General features: G+C 37.3%; 1 protein-coding gene across 1 annotated transcript in view; it reads left to right on the forward strand.

The window, feature by feature from the left end:
• The window catches only part of LOC110311575 (probable inactive protein kinase DDB_G0270444), a 13,163-nt gene extending 1,256 nt beyond the window's left edge, over window positions 1-11,907 (forward strand). Inside the window, exons 2-5 of the mRNA XM_021184966.1 lie at window positions 251-499; window positions 5,568-5,819; window positions 7,977-8,228; window positions 11,199-11,907. Of these exons, the coding sequence (XP_021040625.1) occupies window positions 251-499; window positions 5,568-5,819; window positions 7,977-8,228; window positions 11,199-11,750 (1,305 nt within the window). The 3' untranslated portion in view covers window positions 11,751-11,907. The remainder of the gene's footprint in view (window positions 1-250; window positions 500-5,567; window positions 5,820-7,976; window positions 8,229-11,198) is intronic.
• Window positions 11,908-16,279: the final 4,372 nt, after the last annotated feature.

Raw genomic sequence — 16,279 nt, forward strand, 5'->3', positions numbered from 1 at the left:
GGAGGCAGAGGCAGGTGGATTTCTGAGTTCGAGGCCAGCCTGGTCTACAGAGTGAGTTCCAGGACAGCCAGGGCTACACAGAGAAACCCTGTCTCAAAACCCACCTCCCCCCCAAAAAAAATTAAATACTTTTAACTTTTTCTGGATCCCTGTGATTTTTAAAAAGAGTAATTTTAAAGACAATCTCCTTAAGAAAATGAACATCTGCTGGGAAACCAAGCAAATTAACCCTTCATTTTTCCTCCATCAGAGAACATCTCTACAACAAAAAGTAAAGAAAAACTACGAAAGTGACCATGACAGTTCCCCTTCCTATTCAGAAGAGCCCTTGATGCAAACTGATGAGGGCAGGCGAGGTGAATCCCATTGTGTGCCTCTAAAAGAATTCATCAAAGAAGAATTAAAAGAAGCATTTTGTGAAATATTTGAAAGAAATAAATATGATACCTGTTTGAAGAAAGAACTACCTCATATCTCTAAAGAAAGAAAACAGCTAAGGGTAAATTCATCTCATTTTAAATGCAATATATTTCATGTGTGGTGGGAGATGCATCTGTGAGCCCTTGTCTGCAGTGTTGCAGACAGCATCTAGACAACAGGACTTCAGCCTTGCATTTGTCCTACACTTCACCAGTCCCAGGACTGTTGCAGGAATTTCCAACTTCAATAAGCCCATATAAAACCCAAACAATGCAGTTATTATAACTATAAGCTATGTGCCTAGCTAGATTGGGCAGATCTAACACTATACTACCTTATTCCTCAGCTATAAGACCCCTTGCTACTTGAGGTTTCTCCTGGCCACGTGGTTCTGGTGCATCATGGATTCCTCCTCCTCCTCAGTCTTTTTTTCTTTCCTACTGGTCTTCTTATCTTCTCTACTTGCTACCAGTCAAACCCAGTCTCACCTTTCCCCTCCACTGCCTAGCCATAGGCTCTAGCCTTTATTGCCCAGTTAAAATGGGGAGAAGGTTCACATGAGATCACCTAAGTACATGCTCACTGGGGGCAACCCCTCTTGAGGCAGCAGAATTAACATCAGAATACAAACAGCATCTGGTCAACCTAGGACCCTCTCCATTCTTCTTAAGTTTAAATGAAAAAAATATTAGGCTATAAAAACATGACAAATGTGCCTTTAAGATAAGTGAAGGTATTTCTTATATAATAATAGTATAGAAAAATAATGATAAAGACATTACAGGAATTATAGTTCAATGAAAGGAACCAGTATGCTTGTTATGTAAATGACACCGCAAGCCAAATATAATGACCTGGAAATGGAATCTTAGGCATGTTCCTAAGTCAGGTGTACTAAAAGGGCAGTGATTCACAAAATTCAAATATAGAAATCATGTTATTGTTTTCAGTTGTGCCTTTTCTCTTAATTTAGTTTTTAATTTTATTTTTTTACTTACTCACTCTATAAGTGAGTACATGCCAGTCCTTTTGGGACTGGGTTACCTCACTCAGGATGACATACTCAAGTTCCATCCATTTGCCTGTAAAATAATTATGTCTTGGTTTTTAGTAGCTGAATAGTATTTCATTGTTTAGATATTTATCTATTCTTCAGCTGAAGGACAAGGGACATCTAGGTTGTGTCCAGTTTCTGACTATTGTGAATTAAGCTATCTTTGGAGTTTTTGATCTTAGCCATTCTGATGGGTATAAGATGGAACCTCACAGTTGTTTTAATTTGCATTTCCCTGACTAGTAAAGATTTTGAACATTCATTTAAGTGCTTCTTGGCCATTTAAAATTCCTCTGTTGAGAATTTTCTGCTTAGTTTTGTACCCCATTTTTAATTAGGTTGTGTCTTTGGTGTCTATCTTCTTGGGTTCTTTATAAAATTTGGATATTAGCCCTCTGTCAGATATATGGTTAGTGAAGATCATTTCCCAATCTGTGGGATGCCATTTGTCCTATTGATAGTGTTCTTTGTCTTACAAAAGCTGTGCAGTTTCGTGAGGTCCCATTTGTCAATTGTTGATCTTAGAGTCTGAGCCATTGGTGTTCTGTTCAGGAACTTGTCTCCTGTACCAATGCATTCAAGGGTATGTTCCACTTTCTCTTCTATGATATTTAGTGTATCTGGTTTTATATTGAGGTCCTTGATCCATTTGGACTTGAGTTTTGTGCAGGGTGATAAGTGTTGATCTGTTTTTATTCTTCTACATGTAGACATCCAGTTAGTCTACCACCATTTGTTGAAGATACTTTCATTTTTCCACTGTATGGTTTTGGCTTCCTTTTAAAAAAAAAAACAAGTGTTCATATGTATGTGAGTTTATTTCTGGGTCTTTTAGTCTATCCCACTGATCAATGTGTCAGTTTCTGTACCAACACCATGCAGGTTTTATCTGTATTTATCTATAGTATTGCTCTGTAGTCTAGCTTGAGATCAGGGATGGTGGTGTCTAGCTTGAGATCAGGGATGGTGGTTCCTCCAGAAGTTCTTCTATCATTGAGAATTGTTTTTACTATCCTGGGTTTTTTGTTTTTCATATGAAGTTGAGAATTGCTCTTTCATAGTCTATAAAAATTGTGCTGAAATTTTGATGGGGAAAGTGCTAATCTGAAATTTTCTTTTGGTAAGATGGCCATTTTTACTATGTTAATCCTACCTATCCATCTTCTGATGTCTTCAACTTCTTTCTTTTGGGACTTGAGGTTCTTGTCATATAGATCTTTCACTTGATTAGTTATAGTTACATTAAGATATTTTATATTATTCATGGTTGTTGTAAAGGGTGTTGTTTCCCTATTTTCATTCTTGGCCCATTTATTATTTGTATAAAGGAGGGCTACTGATTTATTTGAGTTAATTTTATATCTAGCTAAGGTGTTTATCAGCTGTAGGAGTTCTCTGTTGAGAAATTGGGTGTAGTTTTGATAGGTCTGCCTTTGTATGTTATCCGACTGTTTTCCCTTGCTGCTTTTAACATTCTTTCTTTGTTCTGTAGATTTGTGTTTTGATTATTATGTGCCAGGTGGATTTTCTTTTCTGGACAAGTCTAATTGGTGTTCTATAAGCTTCTTATATATTTACAAACATCACTTTCTTTAGGTTGGCAATGTTTTCTTCTATAAATTTTGCTGAGAATATTTTCTGGGCCTTGGATCTAGGACTCTTCGCCTTCTTCTATTCCTACTGTTCTTAGGTTAGGTCTTTGTGTGGTATCTCAGATTTTTCTGGATATTGTGTCAGGATTTTTTTTGCTTTAACATTTTCTTTACCTGGCATATCAATTTGTTCTATTGTATCTTCTATGCCTGAGATTCTCTCTTCCATCTCCTGTTTTTTGTTGGTGATGCTTGCCTTTGTATGTTATGTATGTTAGTATCCTCCCTGGATGTACTTGTAATCAGTATTGGGAGGGGGTGAACTTCAATGCTCCTAGTGAGGCAGGTCTCTGATGGATATCCTTGAGCTGTATGGTTCTGTTCCTGTAGTTCTGTATGGTTCAGGAGCCTCAGATGTAATAAAGATGGGCAGAGAGATGTTAGGAGAATGGATGTCCCCCTGTGATTTCAGGCTGCTCAGGGTAGGTTGGCTTGGCCCAGATAGCTCAGAGAGCTCAGAGAGCAGGGAATATAGGTGGTATATGGGAATCTTACTTGTATGGTCCAGGAGTTTGATGAAGGTAGAAGAGAGGCAGCAGGAGAATGGAGGTTCCTCTGGGATGGCAGCCTGTTCAGGGCAGCTTGGCTTGGCCAATCATATGATTTTAAAAACAACATATGATTCTAATGAAAAGCCCTACATCACTAGGTGATTGGATCCCCTGGCATTTTTGCCCCTCATATTATTTAAAACATTTCAGAATTCTGTGTAAGCTTACAGTTTTTTTATATAAATTATATTTATAAATGTATGAATTTATAATCCTAAAAGCCCATATATATGACACACAATCCAGATATTTTTATTTACAAGCCATATGCCTAGATTGAGCAGATCTAGGGTTATAGTAACTTATTCTCCAGCTATAAATCTCCTTGTTACTTGCCGTTTCTCCTGGCCCCGTGGTTCTAGTCCATGGCAGCTTCCTCCTCCTCCTTCTTCCTCTTCTCCCCCTGTCTATAATCCTCTCTCATGAACCTTCAGTCCCACTTTTCTCTTTCCACTGCCCAATCACATGTCTAGCATTTTATTGACCAGTTAAGTTGGGGAGAAGGTTCACATGGCATCTCTTGAGTACCTGAGGAGCTCCTTATGTGTGTGTGTGTGTGTGTGTGTGTGTGTGTGTGTGTGTGTGTGTGACATTTTGAGGAACCAGTATTTTGCATTAGAATATAAGAAGCATAAGACCAAACCACTACATACCAATGTTTATCTTCATGAATCCATATATATGTATTTATTTATAGGATATATATGTATGTACATATATATGGATATATATGGGTACATATATAGGCTATACATTTACAGGCTATATATTTATAGGCCACATCCTCCTATCCATGTTGTGTTTTCTGAGGCCTACAGATATCTAAATTTCATATTATAAACTAAATATATCCTTGACCATTCCCTAAATCTTGGCTATTGCTCTGTCAGCTCTTATCTCCATTCTAGTAAAATAGAAGCTGGTAAATCTAGCCCTATTTCAAAGCATCAACCAGTTACCAAGTTCTATTTTTACACAAGTTCTATCTGCAGAAAACAGATTCATTCAATGACATTAGGATTCACACAATAGCATGTTACTTAATATACTGAAGGAAATAGGTAAAGATCATCAGGTATATTGTTCATTCTCTCATATGGATATTAGACCATGTTAGCATATGACTCAGTGCAGATTGTCAACATGTGTGCAGGATGCTCTAATGGTATATAATCTGAAGTAAAATTTAGACTTTATTGTATCTGCCAGTTTATGGTCCTTGCTCTCCCATAGTCATCTGATTTACTTATACCTTTCTGTATGTAGTTTTCTGTGGCCTTTTAATTTCCTCATTTACCATCGCCTGTTTTTTTTTTTCTCTTAGAAGAAGCAGATTCATTTTTCCAATTTATGATTTGTTAATATACATTACACACTACCCCTTGTAACTATAAACTACACAGTTTACGATGTAAAGTAAAATCTAGTAATTTTGTTTTGCTTTGATGATGTATTTAGTAACTTGGGTTCCCAATAACTTAGGCTTGTGCCTATTAGATATTTATTGATAAACAGAAAAAGGGCTTAAATGTATTCTTACGGTTGCACATTTGTAGGTTGGATAATGCTTACATGAAACATTCTTTGCATTAATAACAAATCATCTAATTTATTTTTTAGAAGTTTTATCAAGTAAGGTATGTTTATTGTAACCAACATTGTAATCACTACTAAGTTAATTATGTTGGTTCATGTTTTTCTCCTACTTTATATGAAAGGAAATTGTTTTCATTTCTTATTAATAGTAATAGTGTGACTAGCAAAGCACTTATGAAGAAAATTAACTGGTAAATATTCAGTAGCTGCTCCTTTTTCTTCATTTACGTACTGTAATATGTAAGGACAGAGTCATTTCCTGCAATATGAAACATTCCACTTTCTCATCTTCAGAAAATACCTAAGGAACGGACACTAAAGAATAAATATGACAGCAAATCCCTACAGCCTGGGAAGCAGGCTGCTGCCAAGACAGCAAAGGAAGTAGAGCGTGTGCACAGTGAATCGCAGTATGTACATCTTAGAGAAGACATTAAAAAAGATTTCAAAGTGAAAATTTGTGAAGTGCTTGAACAACAGGAAAGTAATGTTTGTCCTAAGGAAGAAGGACTACATCATATTTTTAAAGGAAAAACAAGAATAATGGTAATTTAATTTACAAAACTATATTTTTCATTTGAGGGCAAAGATACATCTGTGAGCTCATGTCTGCAGTGTTGCAGTGTGTCCAGACAATAGGACCCTAGCTTTATCTGTGTCCTGTACCTCCTTCACACCCTCAGTCCCAGATGGATCCTTCTCATTGGTTCTTAAAATTCTACATGAAAACAAATTAGACTATGAATGTAACAAACCAGAAATTTACAAGATCTTTACACAAATGAGGACAATTCTTATAAAATAAGCAATAATATTGACAATAATGGGGATGATAAGAAAATATTTCAAGAGTATTTATAGTTGGAAGGAACTAACATGTTTCCATGCAAATGAATATATCATAAATCAAAATGTAATTAACTATAATTTTGATATTAGACATGTGCCAAGTTGTAGTAAACCATAAGAGCAGTAGCTCCTGTAATTCAAAGATTATAAAACATCATGTAATCTATTGGAAAGACCTATGTCACTGGATAACTTGGTTCATGGCTCTCCTGCCTCTGGAGTTTCATATGTAATATTTCAGAATTCTGTGAAGGTTTGCATTTTAAGTATTTTTTGCAAATATTTATGTACTTAAATCCATATACTTTTTCCATGTAAGGACATCTTTTTCTACTTCAGTGATTTGGTTCTTTCTTCCAAGTCCTGTGCCTCAAATTTCATATGATAAACTGAAGACAATGTACTGACATGTGTCTATTATTCTATTCTGAAGCTGCTGTCTCCATCTTAGTTAATAATGTCATATATAATCAAATAATGTCATATAAATTGTATTGAAATACTGATATTGGGGCAGTTTGGGACTCTAGTTATTCTTCTTAACCCAGTCACTAAGTTCTTTGTACTCTGTCTCTATTGATAAAGAGAACATTATTTTTTTAATTAATTTATTTTAACGTTTGAAAATGTTATAAATGCATATAACAAATTTTGATCAGATCCATCCACACTTTACTCCCCTCCAAATCTTCCCTAACTGCTACCAACACTATTCGTTTACAAATTCATGTTTTCTTAAAAAACAGAGTCCACTTAGGAGTGCATATGTCGGAAAATTACTGGTTCATGAATAGCCTCACAAAGTTGCATCTGGAAGAAAACTATCTTCTTCCCTCAGCAGTTATCAGTTGTATATATCTACTCACCTAGGGGTGGGACTTAATGAGCCTTCCCTCAGTAATGCTGGAATGTTGGTTGGACACATCAGTCTTATTCTGAATATAATATGATATAATATAATATAATATAATATAATATAATATAATAAATATTTTTACCCATTTGATGATACATGTATCTCCAAATTTCATACACCTGAATAAAGTTTGGCATTATGAACAAAGTGCCAGTAATAGTCATTAAGTTAGGTTGAACTAAAAAAGCATTTCCAGGGATTAAATTGGTAGTTTCATATTACCAGTCACTCAGGCCAGTTTTAGGGAGTTATGTCTGCTTAGTGGTCTCTAGAAGTTTTCAGTGTCTATATTGAGAGAGAGAGAGAGAGAGAGAGAGAGAGAGAGAGAGAGAGAGAGAGAGAGAAGGCATAAAATCAGCACAGTGGTTCTTAATATGGATTATAGTCTTAAAATTTTCTACTGGTGTGAGAAGATACCATGACTGAGGCAGCTTACCACAGAAAGAATTAGATTGGAGGTGTGCTTACAGTTTCAAAGGGATAGTCTATGAGCATCATACTTGGTATCTTGGCAGCAAGCATGCAGGAATGGCACTAAAGCAGCAGCGGAGAGCTTATATCTGATCTAGAAGTATGAGGCAGAGGTAGAGTGGGGAAGACCTTCAGTGACATACCTTCTCCAACAAGGCTATGCCTCTGAATCAGCAAAGCAGCCCTGCCAAACATACCAGACATTCAAAATATGATCCAATAGGTCCCATTCTCATTTGTACCACTGTTGTTCATTTCCATATAGCATATCAATATTATTATGAAAGTTGTATGCAATGTGTTCAGTGGTACTATACCATGTAAGAACTTTATACACTCCTTATTTCTGAGCCTGCATCCTGTAATGAAATAACCAAAAGAAAGTCCATTCTGAAAACAAGTACCCCCAAACACAAAACTCATGAGGTTGAATGGATCAAAATAACCCTCCTCATTCTTATCTGCAGAAAGTATCTCAAGAACAAGACATGGAGAAGGAATACAATGTTGAATATGCATCTTTCTGGTCACAGCCTTCTATGAGAACAAATGAAGCAACAGTAGGTGAACAGAATGCACAGCAGTACAAACATATGAAGGAATACTTCCGAAAAGATTTAAAGGAGATGGATCATGAACAATTTAAGAATGCTGAAGTTATTCTTTATTCTAAGGAAGAGTTGCCACCTGATGACTCTAGAAGAGTAAAGCACATAGAGGTAATTACCACCACATTGGGAAGCACAGTATTTTACTGTAAGATACAAGAAGATTCTTTGCATTCTGTGGGTGTTCCAGACCTTCCATTCCTAAAACCCAGCCCTGAAAATATTTTTACATCTTTCTTATGTTCTTTATCACAGTAATTCATTTGCCAACCATGTTCTAAAATGTAAGTGAAAATTCATTAGAAAGTAAGAATAACACCTGAAGTAGTTGACATGCTTAATACACATAGAAGATGTTTATACAAATATAGAATTTTTATGATGATAGAAAAGTAAATAATAATGAGGTTGAATATAAACACAATGGAGTAATTAGAGTGGTCATGAGAGGAACCAACATCTTTGATATTCAAATGATTAGACTATAAACTTCCTTATCACTAATTACAGATAGATATTAGACATGCCTGAATCTACTAATCCAAAAGGGCTGTGGTTTTCATCCTTCAAACAAATGAACAATCTGCCTTAAATAAAACAAAAAAGACATCACTTTCCTGCTGCTAAACACAATTAAAACCAAGCTAGTATGAAACTTTCCCAGAAGCCATTACCTGCTAATTGCAGTATAAAAACTATAACATCACAGACCTGAGCAAGATAATGTCAGTTCTCTACCACAGGCTAACAGAAATACCAAACAGTAGTCTTTGTAAAGAGGTAAAGTAACACAAGCTTTAAATGGCACAGGCAGGTTATAAGGATGATGCCTGGCTTTAGAAAAAGAGAAAGCTCACATCTCAAGGAATTGCTGCTGTTCAGGTCTTTTTCTTTATCATTTTCATTCTGAACTGCTAACAAACAAACTCATTCGTATATGGGCCATGAAGATGGCTCACTGTGTCAAAGCAGTTGCTGTACAAGCCTAGTGATCTGAGTTCCATTCTGGAAAACACAACAAGCAGCAAAAGTCTCACATATGTAATCCCAGTACCTTTAAATACAGATAAGAGGATGAGAGAGTTGAACAGCCTCGGAAAGCACAAGCCAGCCAGAGTGGAACACACAGAGCAACAGAGACAGTGAGAGAGACTGCTTCACCGAGGCAAGAGGGACCCAACTCCTGAAAGTCATCCTAGAGCCTTTACACACAGCAGCCTAGCACACACAAGAACATAAATACGCACACATAGATGCACACACACATAGATGCACACTCCAATAATAAATACATTTTAGACTAGTTCATATAAAAGTGCCTATCCTAATAAATATGTGATGTCTTTAGGTATTCATTCATACTCCTGTCTATAAATAATGGTTCAGTTAAATATCTTCAAGGTTTTTTCAGTCATCTTCAGTGTTTCTCTTCCATGCGTCATGTGTCCTGGAAAATAAACATGGCATTCCTTTTATAAATGGTTTAAGAGTACTTTACTAATGAGGAAGAAGCATGAGAAAACATGTAGCTTATGAAAATGTGTCTAAGTCTGACAAATACCGCATGTAAACTCATCTCATTGTGTTTGATGTGTCCAGGTTCATATTTCTCAATGAAATAAGTAAACTTAACATTCTTACAGGAACACTCAAAAGAGTTTTCATACACATGTAACATGTGTATACTTCCTCATCTTTTTTTTTCTTTTACCAACAATGCTGCTCAAGCTATTTTATTCAATCATTTCTGTGCGTACATTATTTGTTGATGATTGGTAAGTTTTAGAATGTGTGAGTTTTTCAATTTTGGCATTGAAAGAAAAAGAAAACTGCTAAGTTTCAAGTTTCACTTAGTTGTAAAGAATGACAAAGACCTGTAGACATTTATTAGCAAATAAATGTAGAGGAAACTTTGCACCCACCAAGCAGCATCAACTTGATAAATTTATCTGATTAATTTAGTGGGTATTCTGAGTATCCTACCAGAGCTAGCACTATGGAATTGGATCATTTGTTTGTAACACTGAATAACGCCCCTTAAGAATTTTGAATGAATTGTTCAGGCTTTTGTCATGACACTTCTACTGAAAGTAATCAATGGTTGTATTAGTAACTTTCTATTGTTCTGATCAAGTACTCTGACCTAGGCAGCTTATAAGATGGAGGGTTTGTTTGGGGCAGGGCTTATGGTTTTAAAAGGATATATATAGTTACATCATCATCATGACTTTGGACAGACAGGCATAGTGCTGTTGTAACAGCTGAGGCTCACATCCTCATTCACAAACAGAAGGCAGAGAGCTCACTGGAGATGACCCTAGTCTTTTGAAACCTCAAAGCCCACCCTCAGTGACACATTTTCACCAATAATGTCACACATCCTAATTGTTTCAATAATAGTTCTACCCACTGGGGAACTAGGGGTTGTTCTTATTCAAGCAGCCACAGTAGTGCTGGAACAGGCCATTGCTCACACATCTAACAATCATGGTTAAGAAGTATGAGGTTAGAAAGCATCTCCATGACCCATATTTGAAGCTCAGCAGCTCTTCTTTTCTGCCTGTACTGGCATACTTTGTTCATGCATTTCAGAGGGTACCTTCACTGTTTTACTCTCCAAGGACCCCAATGAGCCATCGTGAAAGGCCAAGTAGGCAAGAACTAATGTAATGCAGAAGAGAGAGTTTCATTTCATTATTGAAGCTCCTCATTGCCACATCATATTAATCTGGCTGGAATATAAAATCCAAGTCATGAAGTCAGGAGAGGAAACATTTTGTCCTTTTCTTTTTATATCTTCCCATTATACAGAGGATGGTGATCTTAGGTAGCAAAGAGAAGAAGGAAGTAAAGCATAAAGCTGAGCAGATACAATTTTGAGGTTTCTGAAAATGCTGGAACTTCTATTGGAGCAGAAAGGAAGCAGAGGTTACAGGATATTGATGGCTGTAATGATAAATTTAGACTGAAATTATAAATTGGGGACTAAAATCAAGATTGTGACATTTAAAGACAAATGATAAAATGAACAAAAACCATAAAATTTTTAATGAAAAGTAACATCTGAATATTTCTTTAAAGGTTGAAGAAAAGAAGACAGGGTATTTGTATGCACCCAATTTTAGCTCTTTTGAGCATAGAATTGCTGCCTTGAGGGCTACTGCACACATTGAGCCAGCTCCTGCTGCCTGCACTGGTGGTGCAGGTGACATGGGTGCCATGGACAAAGCTCAGAAGACTGAACTGGCTCTCCCATTTGCTTTAGCTCTTCAAACTGAGCATCCAAGGGACCAACAACATTTTAACCCTGAGCCTGCTCCTGAGCACTGCTCTCATGAGACCATTGACCCTGATCACAATGCTGACTTTGCTCTTGACTCTTGTCTTCTTGCTCAAGGCAAGGATGTCAGGCTCAGTATTGATCCTGAATCTGCTCCTCTTTGTGGCCCCTGTGACATGGAGGACCCTTCAACTGACCACTCCAGCCAAGGCATAAACACCAACACCAGGCCTGCTCCTGTTCGTGGCAGAGGTGATACCACTGATCATGATAATGGCACAGATCTGGCTTCTACCCTTCCTGTTGTTGTTAAGGAGATGGTTGATACACCAACTTCTACAAGGGTGGTCTGAGGAATCTAACCAAGAAGATTTTTACCAGTAAGAAAACTGATGATCAGGTTAAGTTACCAGACAAATAATGGTTTAAAATCGAAGATGATTTCTGTACTAGAAAACTAAATTTTCTTTTGGTGCTAATACTTATGGTTAATAAATTCCATGCTACATATGGGGCTATTTAAGCTTTGTCTGATACCAGAAAAAAAGTCTCTGTTTCCCAGTAATATTGAAAATAACACCATATAAAAATAAAAAGTCAGTTATCCCAAAAAAACATGACCAAGTAATGTTGGTTGGCTCATGGTTGTCTCCTATTCTGAAATGAGGAAATTGTTGTCTTTCCCCATGATTTCTGAGTTTTCAGAGTAGCTAAGTATATGCAGTGACTTATTACTGTTAAATATCAATCAATGTCTACTTTTTCTATGCTGATATACTGACTTGAGGGACTACCACTGTCTTGAAAACAAACATTCCAAAGCAAACAGCATCTGAGAAAACAAAAACAAAAACAACAAAAAATGAGCCTCCACTTCTCATACCTTCCATGCACAATGAACTGATGTTATTATACAAGAAGCTACAGATGATGTCACTAATGATGCTGCCCATGATCATCCTGAGAATGCCACCGATGTTGTTCTTGATGATACTTCTAGTAATTCTTGCTTTCCTCTCTAGTTACTGCTGCAGTTTATTGTCAGTCCTTTGAAGCATCTATCAGGACAATCAATACTATACTAGAAGGAATTAAAATTCTTTTTAAAAGTTTTATAAAATATAAATTTTAAAATACAAAATTTCAAACTATCTCTTAGCATTGGATAAAATGACACGATGACCACCCCATGGTATGGTTAAGGGGAAGGTTTTTATTGTAGGTATGGGATAGGGAATAGCTGGAGCTACCAGGAAGCATCAAGAGAAGACTGAGCATGGCTAGCACACTCCGTGTGGTCATGAAAGAATCCCAGCAGAGCAGAAAGATAGAGGGAGGGAAAGAGGAATATGAACTAGAGAGAATGAGAAATAGCATGGTTATATGAATGAGAAGCCCATGAGCTAGAGGGAGATTAGTGTAGGAGGAGAAGCAAGAGGAGCTAATACACTAACCTTGACTTTGAAATGGGTAATAGGTACCTGTGATACTGAGGGTGCTTAGAGGCCAGTGCAAGCTTTGATATGCTAATAGACATCACAGGTAACCATTTGTCCCTCCAGTTGGTCATAAAAGAGTAGAGTGAGAAACAGCTTTAAAACTTCCTGAGGAAGGCTAACTTTTATCTAGCCTCCAGAAATACTCTGAAGTCCAGATTGAACTGAATTGTGGATATTGCACTGCTTTTGGAGTTATGGAAACTGGAGTTTCCTTTGGACTTAACCAGAATAAATGAATTTTACTGCATTCTGCAAGTCAAAGCCAGCCTAGTTCACATTTACATACTCAGTATACAAACATGTATAAAAGCATCACCCAAACAGCTATGTTGTTCTTAATACATCAATTAAGTTAAAATGTGGTTGCTTAACTGAAATTTCTTTTCTTTTAATTTTATGATATCTTTCAGGACCCATATTATGTTCCTATAGTCCCTCACTGAAGGGTGGGGCCTTATGAGTCTTTCCTAATGAATAACAAAATGGTAGTGGTCTTGTTTTTTGGTGGTTTCGTGTAGGCAATTACGGATATAGTCAGCATTCATAAGTGTGGGCAAATGATTGTATACTCCATTTTACAGAATTTACTTGAAGCTTCTGCCTCCCTCCCACAGAACAGTCCCTAAACTTTGTAGGGTGTGATACAGATGTGTTGCTGAGGTTTGAGAACCAGACAGATATGCACTAGGATTTTTATTAGTCTGTGCATTTGACACAGACAACTGCATAAAGAAGCATGTCTGATGAGGACCGATAGATGCCCTAATGTACAGTTATAAACATATTTAGAAAGCAACTTGACACCATGTCATTGGAGGTTCTCCTCTAGGGACTACCATGTGGATTAAACACATCAGTGGTTAACTCTGAGTCAACAATAATGCATCAGTGTTTAGTGTGGCAGACTGTTTCTAGAATCATGGTATATATATTTAACAAATACTCCTTCCCATTAAGTTAACTGACACTTACTGATTTTACACTAGTAATTGTGGCCTAAAAGTAAAGAAAAACATCAAAGAATCCAAGAGCAGAGGTCATTTGTTATTATAATACAGTAACTAGTAAGAAGGCAATGCTAGACTATCTCAAAATGTGGTTAGAGGAGTTTCTCTGGCAAGTACATGATTTGGCAGAAAAAAAGGATTTCACATCAAGTTTGAAGACCAAAGTTGGATCCCAGAACATATATGGAAATAAAAGAAATGTCCAAACTCAGTCCATTGTCCTCTTCATAGCCCCAGAAATATCTTGGCATGTGTGCATATGTGTGCACGCACAAACACACACACACAGAGGGAGAGGAAGAAGGAGAGAGAAAAATACAGAAAGACAACATGATGATGCATACTTGAGAAATATCTAGAGAGAATGGAATAGAGTCAGTTGGGTGGATTTGATCAAGATTCATTGTATAACTGTATTGTCAAATAATATAAACATCAAATGAATGAATGATGCTAAAAAGTAGTTGCAGCCAGGCAATAGTGGTGCATGTGTTTAATCCCAGCACTTTGGAGGCAGAGGCTGGCAGATTGCTGTACGTTTGAGCCTGGTCTATAGAGTAAGTTTGAGGACAGTCTGGATTACACAAAGAAACCCTGCCTTAAAAAAAGAAAAATAAAAACAGGAGAGAACATTTTCATGGTCAATGTTACTTGCCAGAAAATGTTGTATATATAATACATACCTTCCTTCAATACTGTTTTGTGTAGCCTCAAGCTGCTGTGAAATCAAAGTGAAGACTAACTTATCATCAACACCTCAGTTACTAGAGTATTGACAATATGCTATATATGCAATAGCATTTTAAATAGTGAGAAACTCCTATTCTGGCTGGCGCCTCTGTCTGGTCAGCTTCTGTTCTATTCCAGCTTATTGGCTCCTCTGAAGACCCCATAGTCTGAAGGCCTTCCAGGAGGTCTGCTACAACCAGGGCCACAGGTAAGGGACCCTTCCAAGTAAGTAGCTGGGAACCCCAAGGAACCCAGCAGACTTGGGACACATTTCCAGCCCCACCCCTTGCCTGAACTCCACCCCCTTTTTGGCCTGGGCATTTTGCCAGGGCAGATCATCAGCTTGTTGACTCCTCTGAAGACCCCATAGTCTGAAGGCCTCCTAGGAGGTCTGCTACAGTCAGGACCATGTGTTTTCCAAGAAACCTACAGCAACACAGGGACACAGGAGGCAGGCTCCAGACAGACACACTCAGGCCAGTTAACACCAGAGATAACCAGATGGTGAGAGGCAAACACAAGACCATAAGCAACAGAAACCAATATATTTTGGCAACATCAGAACTCAATTCTTCCACCACAGCAAGCCCTGTATACACTAACACACCTGAAAGTCAGTATGCTAACCTTAAATCTTATCTCATGAAGATAATATTGTAGCCTCCCTCAGCCTTGAAGCAGGCTGATTCAGACTTTGCTGCCACTGATTATGAGATCACCTGGGGTGTAGCCTTCTGATTTAGATGGCTATATTGTTATGTCAACTACCACTGCTCTTCTCTGAGACTCTGCTACCTGCTGAGAGACCCTTGAGACATTCCAGAGACACATCCTATCCTGCACATCGCCTACAGGCTGGCTCCAGGCACCAAGAATGGATTGGTGGGGGATGGGCCTCCCCCCTTTATAAGCACAGACTCTTAGTAAACTTTGGGCCTTGATCAGAGAAAAAATTGTCTTGGCCTCTTTCTTTTCTTGCCATCTAGTCTCTTTCGGCCCCAGCCCGCCTTTCAGGAGTACCCAGTTCATGTAAGCCGTGGGCAGCTTACAGTTACATAATATAGTCTTTTAAGGAGGATATAAATAACTCACTGAAAGAAATACAGGAAAACGCAAACAGGTGAATGAAGTGAAGAAAGCAGTACAAGACCCAAAAATGGAAGTAGAAACAGTAAAGAAAGCACAAATGGAGGCAACCCTGGAAATGGAAAACCCAGAAAAGAGACTAGGAACTACAGATATAAGCATCACCGACAGAATACAAGAGATAGAAGAGAGAATATCAAGCATAGACAATACCTTAGAAGATGATACAGCAGCCAAAGAAAATTTCAAAACATAAAAAAAACCTCCTAACCCAAAACATTAATGAACTTCAGGATACAACAAAATGAAAAGACCAAATCTAAGAATTATAGGTATAGAAGAGAGTGAAGATTCCTAGCTCAAAGGACCAGAAAAATCTTCAACAAAATCATGGAGGAAAACTTCTGCAACCTAAAGAAAGAGATGGCTTTAAATGTACAAGAAGCCTATCAAACACCGAATAGATTGGACCAGAAAAGAAAAGGTCGTCAAATAATAATCAAAACACTAAATGCACAGAATAAAGAAAGACTTTATTAAAGACTTTTAATAAAGCTGTGA

This window comes from Mus caroli, chromosome 16 (genome assembly GCF_900094665.2).
Source record: "Mus caroli chromosome 16, CAROLI_EIJ_v1.1, whole genome shotgun sequence".
NCBI lineage: Eukaryota > Metazoa > Chordata > Mammalia > Rodentia > Muridae > Mus > Mus caroli.